Below are 15,254 nucleotides of genomic sequence, written 5' to 3' on the forward strand. Positions count from 1 at the left end.
ATACACGCGTACGAGGCGTGTAACACACACGTGCACACGACTTAATCTTGTGCATACGTTTAAACTAAAAAAATAAATAAAAAAAAAAAAGTGAAGTATATGTATGCTATGGTACAAAGAAGGACAAATTGTATTAGGTAACGTTTATTGAAACTGAAGAGGAATTATGAATTTTTATTACTGAAACACTGCGTTGACTTGTTTATTTATTAGTATTATGTATCTTCCCTATATACTCCCGCTTTCTTTCGATCGTTCATCTCGGCTTACACACTGTTTAACCAACATCGTATGTAAGTTACACGAATGGGCAGTAAATGATTAGCAATAAAACACTGTAATATGTGAAGCAGTTTGCATTATTGTCATGCTGGTTCTGATCGTAAATGATGCTTATCATTATCGAATCTCTTTCGTTCAATAAAATATACGAAATAGTTATAACGGTAAAATGTCAAGTATCAAGGAGAGTGAAAGGCTAAGCAAACGCGCCGAAAAATTTGCACGCATGCGTGTCGTAAGCACGGTGTGGTCGCGTTTAAAAAAGATATTTCTCACCTTTTTAATCGGTCGACGGTATCCTTCTGGTATCGTGGCACGTGCTAGCGTGACTGCTCTCTCGCGTCGTCTCCTCGTAGATCGTCATCGTGGTTTTCCACCTCCCTTTGTCATAAACGAACGGTATATACCGAGGAGTTCGTCGCGCGATAGGCGTATATTCTTGGCGCGACCTACCTTAAGTGTAAACTTGCACTTTCGTTTAAGCGCCACCGTGCAACAGGAGGGGCGAAGCACAGAAAACAGAAGGAAGGTTTGGTGGAACACACCGTCACCATTACGTCGCGCGATAATTCCAAGTGGTTCGTCGTTATTAGTCGCGATGTGTTACCTCGTGCTTTTCCAGTGGTAGTAGCGGTAGTTTGCCGCCTTCGTTTTTAGTCTCATTCTCTCACTAACTCCGCTCGTCTTCTCGTTCCCTCTCTGTCTATCCGGTGTATCTCGAACATCGACTTCCGTTGATTTTCATGGCACTCGCCCTCTGTTGGTTCAGTTTTTTCGGACGAAGCGGACGACACCAAGCTGCAAGTGTGAAAACGACGATCATGACGCATACGTGAGTGCATTTAGGTACAGGCTTTTTTCCACGGGGTTCGGTGTGAAGTTGTCGACGCGTATTGACCAATCATCGGTAAAAAGAGGAGCGTCAGCCGAAAATAGATTCCTGCAAATGAAAGTTATCGCGCGGATTCTATCGTTTGGACATGAGATCATATCAATCGATCTAGAACGGTCGAAGGAGATGCTCTACCATTGATACAAGGACGCGTAAATGTATTCTTAGGTAAATCAACGCGAATGAAGCAAAAAGAGAGTTGCGATGTATTTCTGTGTGGCGCAAGTTCACGCCGCGCGACGCGAAGTCGCGTTTCGTGCACGTGTAATCGAGCACGCCGCTCCATAAAACGCGGGAATTAGTGAAGTTGAAACATGCAAATCGATTCGAGTGGTTTACACGGAACCAGTTTGTTTTATTAATCAACTAATTTTCACGAGTTCACGTTACATTTCAGAAGAAATGTTACGTTTAAGGTGCGATTAAACGTTACCTCGCCGCAGTTCGAACGCGTATAATTAACATGTTCTCGATCGTAACGTGGCATGGAACACATTCATAACGTTGCAACTACGGAATTGGAAGGGGCAAGGACGTTTCTAACCTCCCATTAAGATTAGTGGATCGTTATCGATATAAGATGACCATCTGTGTCTAACTGTTTCGACGATAACAAACCTTCTTTCCATCGTTACGTCATCGAGCTGGTTATCACGGTGTCGTGGTTGGAAACGTCGAAAACGGGTTGTCAAGTGGTCGTACAATCTCCGCTGAAACGGGTTATCGGGTAATCGCCTCCAGACTCCTTATCGTCGATCGACGGAATTCGTGGCGCGCATGTCGTGCATACGCACGGCTCGTTAACGTTTCACGCGTAACCGTTCGACTCGATCGTAGGTGTTTACCCGTCGATTTCGATTCTCGATCGAGCCAAGTGAATCGCGTCCTCGCATCGATCTCGATCCGATGTGTCGTGTTATCGCGTACCACGGTAGACGATCAATGATCGATCGACGTCAAGTGAATTTCAATCGATTCGTTCCACCGGATACTTTCGAACTTCACAGTGCGCTAGGCGAGAAAAGCGCGGGATATCGATCAGCGAAAGATCCATATCGATTCACGGCTGATTCTCAGGCGCCTTCGAATTCCACATAATCGTCGCTTTCTACGCCTGTTATGTCACGCGTAGCGCCGCCACGGGATCCTCTGGCGTGGCGAGTAGGAGCGTGTATCCAACGGGACGATCCTCTCCGCTCGGTACGGACCAATCTGGCATTCGGTCGTTATCGGTGACCGATGGAAGCCGTGCACACCCGACGGGACACGCTGATCGCGCAGCTAATTCTCTGGCACATCGCGCGTACCGTCTTAGTACAAGCGCATCACGCGACCACGAACACGCGTGGCTTCCGTTGCTGTCTTCTTTTTACCTCGTGCCCGGTCCCTGGAATTTTGGTAGTCTGTGACGGTGGCTTCACGACGAAAGGTAATCAAGCAACGTAAACGACTTTAACGTATATCGTGGTAAACCGGACGCGTGTCTCGTCACGTTGTGCATAACACTGTGGCGTTAAAAGTGTTAAAAGTTCACGCGGTGTATGTGTGCGCGTGCCGTGTGTACGTAAGTATTCACGTGTACTAACGCGTTTCGTATGCTACGAGAGCTAGCGCGCATTTCCCGCCTTTCAGGTCAGCGCATGCGCACTTGGCCGCGTCCCTTTGCACGTGGTTAGCGACACACGTGCGCCTTTTTTACGGGTTCACGATGCCTAGGAGGGATGCGAAAGCGCATCAATCGCAAGAAATAAATGAGTATTTCACGGATGCGCATAAATTCAGCCGCTTATCGCTCGATTCCTCGAGTCTATCAATAAGAATTGAGCAAGACAGCTGTGTTTTTTTTTTCTACTCGCCGACCGGTGACGCTTATCCCGCGATATCATTGACGTTCGACGACGAAACAACACAGATTTCCGAAATTTCCATTCAGTTCGAGCGCGGTCGCGAGCGTGCACGGAACTTGCCTAAGTCGATTGGAATATTAATTGCGAATCGGTAATGAGCCTTCCGACCTTGCTCTGTCAATAATACGCGCTAGTGGAAGACTCTTTGTACTTTTTTCCCGAATTTCTTTTCTACTCGTTCCTACGGCTAGAATGAATTTGAAAGTCAATCGACTGGTTTATCGTAGCTTGTCTCCTCCCACGACTGACAAGGAGATGCTACGAAGTGCTAACTCGACTTTCGAATGAGCTCTAGTGCATTCGAAAGGGGAGGTCAATAGTACAAATCGTGTTAAGGGTTTTGGGTGTATGGGCCTTACTTTTTGAGAAAATTGCATAAATATTTATGCATTTTTTCAGCTGTACTATAAATACAATGAATAGTTGAATATCAGTATGAAGCAAATTAGCCGAGCAGGTTAAGTGCCCGTGCAGCTATTATTTTGTAATCCATGCAAGCTCGGTTCAAGACAGCATTCTGATAATTTTTTTTTTTTTTCTTTTAAGATTATTCTATTTATGAATTGATTTTTTTCATTCTTTGCAGCAATAAAAAACGATTTATTACTTGGTATTATATCTGTATGTAGTTATTATGTTATGTGTTATAAAATTCTGTCATAAAACTACATACAGATATAATACCAAGTAATAAATCGTTTTTTATTGCTGCAAAGAATGAAAAAAATCAATTCATAAATAGAATAATCTTAAAAGAAAAAAAAAAAAATTATCAGAATGCTGTCTTGAACCGAGCTTGCATGGATTACAAAACAATAGCTGCACGGGCACTTAACCTGCTCGGCTAATTTGCTTCATACTGATATTCAACTATTCATTGTATTTATAGTACAGCTGAAAAAATGCATAAATATTTATGCAATTTTCTCAAAAAGTAAGGCCCATACACCCAAAACCCTTACCACGATTTGTACTATTGACCTCCCCTTTCGAATGCACTAGAGCTCATTCGAAAGTCGAGTTAGCACCTCGTAGCATCTCCTTGTGAGACAGATGGAGGTAAGAGGAAAAACATGAACAATAATTGCTGTCCGCGTCCTCGCCAGGCAAGAGCAAGATTATAGCGAGGCTACAACGTCGACAAAACATTTCTTGAATCTTCGAAACGCCATCCCGAACGTTTCTCGTCCCTCGACCAAGCCTCTTTTCTTCTTTAAAAGTCCTTCGTGGAAAAACGTGTAATAGCCACGTGTTAACACTTGGAAAACAGATCTCCGGCTTCATTTTTCTGACCTGCGGAAACTCGCCGCCCGGGTGAACAATGGAGCGAACGAGGGCCGAGATGAAGCTGAGGCGGTCGAGTGGGCAACAAACAGAGGGATCGCGGGTTTATTGGCCTGTTTACAGCTATTTCTGAAACTCTCGCGTCTGCTGATTCAGCGCCTCCAATGTTGGTAAATAAATGCACAAGAAATCAGAGGAGATAAGTTCTGTCGAACTTTGGCCTCGGCACGTGGTCTCGTTTCCCTCCCGCGACTCATAAGGGACGTAGGATTGATTATGCCGCTTTTGACGATCCTGTTTACTCATTCACGTTCACGAACAGAGGGAAACGAGGGACTGGACCGTCCTAATAAATTCTTCGAGAGAGGGCAATAACGCGTGGAATTCAATAAGGGTACCCTACCTCGGTACTCCCGATGAAATTGATCGTTTCGCGATTTTTCGATCGAGATCGACCCGTCTATGATCCATTTTGAGGGGTTATTTGATGCTTTGAATGATGAAGAATTTGAAGGGTCAATCTATATTTTGAGGAGGAGGCTAATCCCACCCCTGTTGAGCCACCATTTGCTTTCAATTTTCAGAGATCTAGGAATAAAATTTAAAAATTCACGAATTGTTCATGGAACTCGATAGACCTGTTGCTTCTATTGCCTATACATTGTAAATTATTGGAGTTTCTACTGGTACATGCAGTGTACTCAAAATATAGCACTCGATGGTACACGTTTATCAAATTTCATACGTGGCTGGTTTCTCGATTGATCGGTGATCAATAACAAGTGAAGATTATGAATTGTGAAGAACTGTTTTCGACAGATAGGTAGATAACGATGCTACTAATTATGATATCGTCGAACTCGTGAGGAGTGATTAAAGATCGTCTGAAAAAAGAATCAGGATTTTAGAAAAATAGCCTTTCGAAATTGTTAAATAATTAATCAATTATTCGAGGTTATATTATTTTTCAATGTAATCAGGATTCATTTTTACCCACTAAATCTATCTCTGAAATATGTTACATCCTGTACACAAGATGATAAATCAAATATTTTATTAGACGATTGTTCGAGAGTACTTACACTTATCAGGAATCAATCAATATCAAAGATGTTTCGTTAGCGATTAAAGAAGGTAATTCGACTTATTTACAAGATTTCTTGTCGTAGATAAACAGGTCTATCGTGATCGTTACTGTAACCACTTTTCAGTCAGGTCGATTGGTTGAAGATCAGGCAAATATTGCCGCTCCTGCTGCTGTTTATGAGGTCGAAGTCGATTTTCAACATTCACAAGCTACCAGATTGAGAGAAGTAGTACGTTTCAATATTTATTCGGCTCGATATCGAGAAGCAAGCATAATTTTCCATTCGACTATTGTTCCAAGTGTTGGACGAGCGGCGATAAAGCAACGAAACCAAGTGTTTCTTCATACCTCCGTCTATCGTGGTCCTATCAGCGAAATCCTCGAACCTACCAGTTCCGAGCGAAAAATTATCGAAGATAATTGGCGTAAAAATAAATTTCGTTAATAATAACAGTCGAAACAGCGACCTCGTTTACGCTGATTCGTTTTTTTTGTAAGCGAAAGCAATAAATTAGATGAGACAAGTGTAAGTTTAAGTAACCGGGACGTTTGATGATATATTCTTAATTTTCTTCCACTTTTTTTGGTAATTAGCTTTGGAATGTCGAAATTCATCGCTAAAAATATCATCGTAAACGGGTAGGATTCTGTGATCAATGTTTTATCTTTTTAAATTCACGAAATGAGTTAGATAAGGTTTTTTGATGCTTTGTTTCCGTTGAGAAGAGCAACGCGACTACATGATTGCTTCTCGTCTTTGCTCGGTATCAATTAAAGCGAATAAAGTTGCATGAAAATTCAATTGAAAACCTGACAATTTTCCAATTAAACTCAATACGACCGGTTAAATCGAATTGAACGAGCCGCCCCATAACGAGCGCCTCTTTCCCGCTATCAAAACGGACAGTTTGTTTCCGTGGCGTTTCCAGGAAGACGCGATGAATAACATGCCGCGAAGACAAGTTCCTCCTCGTTTGTTACGTGTGAACCGATCCTCCCTTCGGTTGACACGAGGACGTTTACTCCTCTTCGTGACTACAACTAACGCGCTGATTATTATAATTGTTAATTGCAGTAATTTCTTGAGAAACGCCGTGGATCACGCGGCATATCACGAGATTTCTTAAAATGGCACTTGGAACTAAGTAATATTGAAATAGAAATTTTCTAATTTTTTAGAATTAATTTTTCTATTTTATTTGCGGTGTGTTACCGGTGACCCACGCAACATGGCTCACGTTCATTACCAAAAATGATAACTACAATAAAAGTAGCTTTGTTTATAAAGAGGAAATCGATCATTCGCGAAGACTGCGATCAGCAACTCTCGATGGACAAAATTCCATTGGTCATCATTAACTGGCGATTATTTCTTCTGGAGGAACGATCAAACGCGGCTCGATTGATCGTTTCGCGTTCATCATGTTCGCCTCGTTTCGTTATCGTGTTCGTTATCATCGGAGAAAGAGGAGAGTAGAAATGAAAGCAGACGCGTTTTGGTATCGAGCCAGAAATGAATTCCCGAGCAAACGGTCCGTCGCATTGTGTCCGACGCAACACGATAACAAGCTATCTGGCCGCTTTTTTGCACAGATAATTGCTCCTCCTGCTTTCTAGAGCACCGATTGCACCGATCCGATCGTTTCTCAATTGCTCCTTACGAATTTCTTCTATGCTCCTCCCGTAATGTCGCTATTATTAGGACCATCTATTCTTGGTCCGTGCCATGGAAAGCCGACATCGTTCGAGGAAAATGTATACCGCGACTGAGAAACGTTGTTTGACATTTTTCTACCGTTTTATATTCCACCTAACTCGCCAGCAGTCAAATTAATTTCAATTTTCTTCTAGCTTCTAATGGCTGTTAAAAGTAGCATCTCCAAATTGCAAGGCGTCAACTTAAATTAGTGCCATTTCGAAATACTTCTATATACAGGCTCTCAATATCGTTCGTTTATTATAATTTAAAAGCAGACGAGTTACGCTCGCTAAAAATAAGCACATCCCTTATCAATCGGGCCGAGTTTACACAGGCCTGTTTGCACAATATGCCTCGGTCCGTGCAACAATGTAGCTTCACGCGAGTTACATGTCCATCGTGTTCTCAGCATTCGTTCGCACGTGTCACAATCCTTTTGTAGCCTATGAATCATGTTGATTATACAGGACCTTGATATCAATGACGATCAACGGGGAGAACGACGAAGACGGGGACGAGAGAGTCGTTGACCCTACCGATCCTCGCGATTTCGAATCATATTTGATCATTTAACGTCAACGCTAGAAGACTTGAGATTTCTATTTTTATATCCATTGTTAAATCTCTTACTATTTATCAATGACTAGTTTACCGCTTTATACATACGCGAACATAGAATCGGAGAATCGTGTGTGCTCTAAATACACACGCAATATGTATTTCATACTGTCACCGTTGTTCCTGACACTGTTATCTTTAACGTGATTATTATTAGCATACTTTGGAAGCAGACTAATCCAGCTGATAAACAAGCAAACAATTTGTTCAAATTGATTGTATAATCTAGCTACCTGGATACTTTAAATACCCTCGATATCTGATCGCGACAAAACTTTCCGTGTGAGTGTTTGATTAATTATTATAATCAGATTGAAGCATTTAAATGGTAGCAGTGGGTGGGAAGTAAGCTTAAAAATAATCTGGAGAGTATAAAATGCTCTTTTTCAGAATATCCTTAGAGACTTCGTAGGCCTGGGTCACCGTTGACTCTACCTCGAGACAAATAGTTAGGTAAATAAGAATAAACTCGTGAGTACTTATATTGTTATCGATTTTGGGAAGCGGCATTCTTCGTCGGGATAAGTGCATTGTCATTAAGTTCAGGGAGCCGTAGTCATCGCGATAATCCCAAAGAAAATATTATTCATCCTTTTCAACCGTAAATTTGTCTTCTCCCCTTCTATCGATATCGTGCAACAAACGTCGCCGGTGACGATTCCGTTCGCCGGTAAACAGTGCACGCGACACGGTTTTCTCCGTTTATCCCGACAGATCTTTTCGATGTGTAAACGCCGTCAAGAAAATTTCCTCGTTGACATAGGTCGTATCTTATCGCCGATTCACAAAATACCGAATACATACAAAAACCGGCACTCCGTTAGAAGAATAACGAATGGACATTCTCCGACCAGTTTTCGACTGATCAGCCTTGGAGAAAGGTCGCGTATTTTCGTTAACTCTACTGCTGTTCATTTTTCTTCATCTTTCTTATCGTTATTAATTACAACGGTACGTAGATACATCAACGTTTTCTTTTTTTAATTCACTATTAAATTCAATCGTTCGCACACGCGATCTTTGCACTTTGTTATTGTCGCACGGAATTTATTTGCAATATTTCTATAGAGAGTTTCGTTTACGGGTAAATATGTTTTGTAGGAATGACACGTGGAGTAGTTATATGTTATATGTAGATTAGGTACAAGACGCATATGGTGCGTCGTGTGTTGCAATGCATAGTTTACACGCGACGCACCTGGTGTGTCTTCGATAGAACGCATATGGCGCGTCAGGGAAACCTTGCTTTCTCCCTATGTTAATTCTTCTGCATATTACTAGTCTTGATTCTCTAATCACATTTTTCTTAAAAAGGAGTGTATTCAGTTGAAAATGAAATAAAAATTGATAAAGTAAATCGAGTATGGATTAAGTTTGCCTCCTCTGATTAGATCAGAGGAGAGGAAAGAAAGGCCGCGGAAGGCACGAAAACCTCGTTGCTCCGCTTCCGCCTCGATTCTGCACACGTGTATAATTTATCGGTATGATAATGGAGGCGTATTTATGCGGTGCCGCAAGCATGCCGGCTATGACGTGTCGTACGTTCGCAAACGATGCGAAGAAACAAACGATGCATTAAATTAAATCGACGTAAGAGCGTGGAATAACGAACGATCGAATCGGAGGCGCGAGCGTTGAGCGCGCGGACTTTTACTGGGCCTCGTAATGTTACATGCTGTTATCATCTCGCGCGTGCACAGATCGCGCGAACCGCTTTTCTTTTCCGTTTAATCGCCGCGCGTCTTTTAATAATTGCAACCGGCCCGTTCCGCGTCTGCTGTTTCAGTCAACCGTGGACGACGATGGCGTCGCTGGAGAACAAAGTGGATGAACGAGTCGCGAAAGCATCGCAACAGAACGGAGGCGGATGCAGGAACGAGGAGCTGCCTCTCGAAGATGTCCAGGATAACAATAACGAGGTAAGAAAATAATTTTCTTGGAAAATTTCCCTTAGAATACCCTAGTCCAATTGTTATTACAAGGGTAAGTCATGATTGACCTAATTCCACTACTCAGGGGTTAAGCATTCTGCCCTTTAGATTCTATGTCGCCCATGGAATTCTTTCTCTTTAAGAACTTGCAAAAAATAACACTTACAAAAAATAAACCAAAGCTCTTTATTTCGAAGAAGAAACAAAGAGAAGCAAAGTTTAGAAGGCGTGCAACTGATTCGCAAAGGCGCGGTCTAAGATTACGGTCCATTTAATATGGTAATCGAAGAAAAGTTTCGAATAAACGACGTTAGAATTTCTAAGAAGAAGTTTGGGAATACTTGCTGTTTGCAGAGCATCGAAGTGGAGATGGTGGTGCCACCGGACGGGGGATGGGGTTGGGTGATCGTCGCCGCATCCTTCATGTGCAATCTCTTTGTGGATGGTATCATCTTCAGCTTTGGTGTCTTCCTGAACGACGTGTCCGAGGCTTTCTCAGTTTCCAAAGCGAGGGTCGCTTTGGTTGGCTCGTTGCAATCTGGGTTCTATCTAATGGCTGGTCAGTGAGACGATAAGATCTTCTTGAAGAGAAAGGATCTTTTTTTCATATATAATAGTTTCGTTGCTGTTTTATTCTGTTCACAGGTCCTTTTGTGTCGGCTTTGGCCAACAGGTACGGCTTCAGGCTGGTCGCGATCCTAGGAAGTGTTATAAGTTGCGGTGCTTTCGTGCTCTCCTACTTTAGCACTTCCATCGAGTTCCTCTACATCTCTTATGGTGTACTTGGTAAGTTCTTTGCTGCTGGCCTCGGCGAGAAACTTTTTTCCGTGTTCTATTTCACGAACGAGACTTCCTATCTCCCATTATCGGTATAATATCGATGCTTTCCAAAGTTTTCTTGAATAATTTTTCCAAGAATTTACGAGCAGATATTTAATTTGAATTGAATTTCAAAATCTTCAACTTGATTTCTTATTTTTCTTTATCCATTGTCAGGAGGTATCGGCGCAGGATTGATCTACGTGCCGGCTGTGATAACGACAGGATTTTATTTTGAAAGATGGAGAGCCCTGGCTACAGGGATCGCGGTTTGCGGCTCTGGGATCGGTGCTTTCTTGCTCGCACCCATTTCAGATCTGCTCGTCAAGGAATTCGGGTGGAGGGGCGCGTTGTTATTTCAAGCAGGTAATCAAAAATATCCTCATTACTACGTTGACGAAATTTTGCGAATCTTCGAGCGACAACTTAAGACTCAACATGCTTATTCAAGCTTTTGGAAATTTTTCACAAACTTGTTTGTGTCATCATATATTATCTGACATATTAATTAAGCAGAATCTTGTATCAAGATACATTTAAACATGTGTTTAAACATCTCGATAATGTTAATAATTGAGACCATATTTTCATTTGATAAATGATTAAACTTGGTCGACTAATTTTGAGACACTCTGTACGAAGAATGTTGCAGCATGCAAAAATGATAAACCAATGGAATGTTAGAAAAGGTTGGCTGGAATATTGCAGGAATGTTGCTGAATTGTGCCATATTCGGGGCAATGTTTCGTCCACTGAAACCGATCAGGATTAAAGTGAAATCTACCCCAGAAAACGTGGACTTAGAGGTGAAGAACAGCTTGATGGCAAAAGGTGTGTCTACCGCATCGTTGCACTGCGTGCAACCTGGCAGAAGTGGTTTCTTTGGTACGAATAACAACACGGAATATCCAACAGCAGCCGAGCTACTCGGCAGTAATCCCAACATAGTAAAGTAATAATTCAATCTTCCTATGGACATACCGCGTGTGTAAGTAGAACGGATCAATCATTGAAGAACTTTTTGTTGCAGTGTTTCCAAATCTCTACATTCACTTCACAGGGTTCATGTGGAGCTACGTACTTTGGAAAGGAAGTTAAGCAACTCGGAAAAACGATTATCCGCGCCGATCTATCCTGACCTGGATGTGAACATGGACGAAAAAATCGCAGAAGAGAATAATCTGCTGGGTGGTGATGTGGAAAGATTGAACGGCAAGGTACCCACGGTGAGTCTGAAATATCTCGCGTTGTTCTACTGATAGACAGGAACTTTTCTAAGTGCCGTACGTCGCCGACCGTCCGGACGGATGCTTTGTATCTACAGGGGTACATGCCTCGAGGAGTACCTTTGCCAGGATAGTTCTGAAGATTGTTTTCTCACATTTGGAAAGAGCTAATGAATTTTAGCGAGATTGGATAATTGGTTAAAACGGTCCATAAGAGCGTTCGTGGCTCGTCCCGTGCCAACAGGATACGGTTAGTTGCAATAAAGGAAAATTGTTGGCAGATTCGCAGACACACGATTAGCGGTCGAAGACTTCGCGCGGACTCGGACTGTAGCCAAAAGTCGTTGAAGGTGGGCAACAAGCGGAATCCGTTCAGCAAGGATCCACAGAGACCATTTTATAGGGACGATATCTTTTATGGGGGTTCTTTGAACAGACTGCCTCATTACAGGTCCCAGGTATGAAACTATACATTCACTAATATTCTCGAAAAACATGAGAATAATATTGAATATAATTTTCATAGCAATCATCCGTGGGCTATCACATGTCGGTCACGCGTTTGCCAACCGCCACGGACGTAGCTGAAGAGGAAAGCGGAAGTTGTTATCTATGTCCAGAAAGCGTACGAAGGATCCTGACAACCATGCTGGATTTGAGTCTTCTGAAAAGTCCTTCCTTCTTGATCCTGGCAATCTCCGGAGGACTCACTATGATGGGCTTCTATACACCCTTTATGTACGTCGCAGGTATCGTATCAAATTTTATCAGATTCATTTCTCGAATTAATATTCTAAGTTAGTGGAAACTGTTTCTATTCAACAGACCGAGCGATAAGAGCAGGAATCGAGCCATCCACAGCGATGTTCCTGGTGTCAGTGATCGGTATCGGTAATACCATTGGTCGTGTGGTGTGTGGAGTGGCTAGTAGTTTGCCAGGTGTTAATGCATTGGTCGTTAACAATATATTCATCAGTACTGGTGGATTATTAACCCTACTGTCTGGTCTGTCGCTCACTCAGGGCTTCCAGTTTTTCTATGCAGCCAGTTTTGGCATTAGTATTTGTAAGTATATAATACAGAGTATCAAAGAAAAATCTTCCATTGAAAATTTGAATTATTTCAATTTTTACAGCTGTTTTCGCCTCGCTGAGATCGATCCTCGTGGTAGACCTGCTGAGCCTGGAGAAATTGACCAACGCGTTCGGGTTGCTTCTCCTGTTCCAAGGTGTGGCAGCTGCCATAGGCGCGCCTCTTGCAGGTGATTATAAAATATCGATTTCTTTCCAAGTTCCATAAAGTTGTCCTTGCGGAATCGTTCACGATGATCCCATTGTTCAGGCGCCTTCATGGACGCGACAGGAAGCTACGACGCCTCTTTCTATCTATCCGGTAGTCTGATCTTCTTATCGGCTGTGATCTGTTACCCTTTGAAGAGGATCAACGAATGGGAAAAAATGAAGAGCAGCGAGAAGAACAGCGACGATCAATCAAAGTCTTGATCAACAACGAAGCCACGACTAGACGACTGAAGTCTGTCGCGTTCGCTGCTTAGCGCTCCGTGTTTTGTACATATACCGACGTGTAAATAATTTATAACGAGCCTTTGGAGTCGTTAATTAATCCACGACGAACAGGAAAAAAGCTCGTTACAGTCAACGATCAAAATCATCGTCGTTGGAATGGAAGGGTCTGTCGGGTTCGGTCAAGTGCAATTGGCGAGCAGCAGAGATTTTGCAGATACGAATGAAGAGGGTATATCGTAAAGAGGACATTTTTGTCGAGATCTGATTCGACATAAGAACACGTTGTTTAGGGTAATTATACTGCCGTTCATAAGTACATGGACACTGCTATCTTTACAAAAATTTAATTTTAATTGTTAATTAACACTTTTACTGCCACAGTAAACTTTCCAAGTGTCTCTGTACTTATGAACAGTATTAACACTTCCATGGGGTCCACGGTATCCTACGAGTCCTTTGTGTTGAAAAAAAAAAACCATGGACAGGACAGGTTAATGCCTTGTATCGGTGCCTTTTACTCATAATCTTCCTCAAATACCGCGAGGATAAGAATGATGATAGATCCAGTAAGAGAGATTGAATAGATCACTTATATTGTAATCTATTTTTGCTACGACCTTGTTACCGTGTCACAAGCGAACTGCCATACTCCAGATTCGCGTAAGTTTAGGTAGTCTTCACGCTTTCTGGATCGTGAAACGTACACGTCGCATCGTCTCGACGGGAAACGATGAGAGATATCTTGGAAGCGATCCGATTCGCAGGCAAAGTGAATTCGTTAAATCGTGATCGATCGATCTCTCGTTTCGCTTCCGAGATATCTGGTAGAGCATGTTTCTATAATAAACAAGCACAAGCGTACGGTAAAGGCGTATGTACTTGCATAAACGGGTACACGTGATCTTGATATAGAGAATGTGCATCCGTTCTGGTGCAGTGCTATTTATAGCGTTAATTAACACGTTGATTGTCATCAGTGATTCGTTTCACAAATTTCATTGAAAAATTATAAAAGGGGTAAAAAAGTTAAAGTTACACTAACGATTTGAAACAGCAAAATTATCGATATTTTAATTTTTAATTAATGAAAAATTAATTTTCTACGATGGCAATCAAGGTGTTGAGCGTTTCGAGCGATATCCGGAATTGGGTTCCAGATGTCGGCGTCCTCTAGCCTTAAATGACTTGCTCAAAAATTAAATCCGTTCCTACTGTTCCTAATTAATTATCTACTGCGTAGTATTTCTCTATTTTTTTTTTTTTTTTTAATTAGAGTCGAACCGTGTACCACGAGTTCGTTGATGCCCTTAATTCTCGTAACACGCGACGTTTCGAAGATCGCGAAACACTTACACTCACTTTGTTAAGAAATAAATTATTGAACGTATCCATGAATCTGTTTTTCTATCTCCTACACCTATCCATATGGAAAACACTTTCAACGACGTAACCGTAACGTGACTACAGCGTGACTAACAATAAGGTGTGCAAAACTTGAATTTTCCACGGTACATAATCGGTGACTGCATTTAAGTTCATTCCGCCACACCTCTGCTCGCGTTAAAACAACATGACACAAGATAATGTTATAAATTATTTATCGTCGAGGTACCTGTCTCTCATTAGCTACGCCTTCTTATCTCTTATTACATCGACGATTGAAATTTACAACTTTTAACGTTCAGTTTATTGCGATCATTAATGATCCATTTTACGTTTCTTTGCATCTTGAATGGCTTGGATTTAATCTAGATATGCGCTGTTATGATTCAATTGATTTTTTATACCTCCTTAATCGTTTTCTCGGCTATGAAATCACATCCGCATTAATTAATGCAATTTCATTAAAAAGAAAAACAAAGATCGCTATGAAATCTCTATCTAAGTAACACTTGTGTTAATAACAAAATATTCTGTTTCAAAAATACTTCTTGAGTAATAGGTTCGCAACGAAAGTGTTAACGAACACCGGTAATCAAATTC

General features: G+C 41.8%; 2 protein-coding genes across 8 annotated transcripts in view; one reads left to right on the top strand and one right to left on the bottom strand.

Moving 5' to 3' along the window:
* Positions 1-15,254, bottom strand: part of LBR (lamin B receptor) — a 58,544-nt gene that overhangs the window by 20,660 nt on the left and 22,630 nt on the right. For both annotated transcript variants that reach the window (XR_013063145.1, XR_013063146.1), the window contains 2 exons: positions 736-1,080; positions 559-663 (listed from right to left, as the gene is read on the bottom strand). The gene's annotated coding sequence lies outside the window, so the exon portion shown is untranslated. The remainder of the gene's footprint in view (positions 1-558; positions 664-735; positions 1,081-15,254) is intronic.
* Positions 978-14,540, top strand: LOC117602778 (monocarboxylate transporter 12). Of its 6 annotated transcripts, none has more exons than XM_034321206.2 (12): positions 978-1,114; positions 9,556-9,688; positions 10,055-10,259; positions 10,346-10,486; positions 10,697-10,885; positions 11,228-11,471; positions 11,550-11,745; positions 12,027-12,203; positions 12,272-12,494; positions 12,571-12,810; positions 12,881-13,006; positions 13,087-14,540. In XM_034321206.2, the coding sequence occupies exons 1-12, from the start codon at positions 1,026-1,028 to the stop codon at positions 13,245-13,247; spliced, it is 2,124 nt and encodes a 707-aa protein (XP_034177097.1). In that variant the 5' UTR covers positions 978-1,025; the 3' UTR covers positions 13,248-14,540. The 6 variants fall into 6 exon arrangements, with proteins under 6 accessions (XP_034177097.1, XP_034177100.1, XP_034177098.2 ...); XM_034321209.2 differs by lacking the exon at positions 978-1,114 and adding an exon at positions 1,797-2,603; XM_034321207.2 differs by lacking the exon at positions 978-1,114 and adding an exon at positions 2,717-2,738.

Source organism: Osmia lignaria, chromosome 12 (assembly GCF_051020975.1).
Source record: "Osmia lignaria lignaria isolate PbOS001 chromosome 12, iyOsmLign1, whole genome shotgun sequence".
NCBI classification, from domain to species: Eukaryota; Metazoa; Arthropoda; class Insecta; order Hymenoptera; family Megachilidae; genus Osmia; species Osmia lignaria.

What these genes read in the sequence shown, in the direction of transcription:
- LOC117602778 (XM_034321206.2), top strand. Translation starts at nt 1,026, where the DNA reads ATGGCACTCGCCCTCTGTTGGTTCAGTTTTTTCGGACGAAGCGGACGA. An exon ending in ACGACGATCATGACGCATAC is followed by an intron (nt 1,115 to 9,555) that starts GTGAGTGCATTT and finishes CTGCTGTTTCAG; the next exon opens with TCAACCGTGGACGACGATGG. An exon ending in CATCTCTTATGGTGTACTTG is followed by an intron (nt 10,487 to 10,696) that starts GTAAGTTCTTTG and finishes ATCCATTGTCAG; the next exon opens with GAGGTATCGGCGCAGGATTG.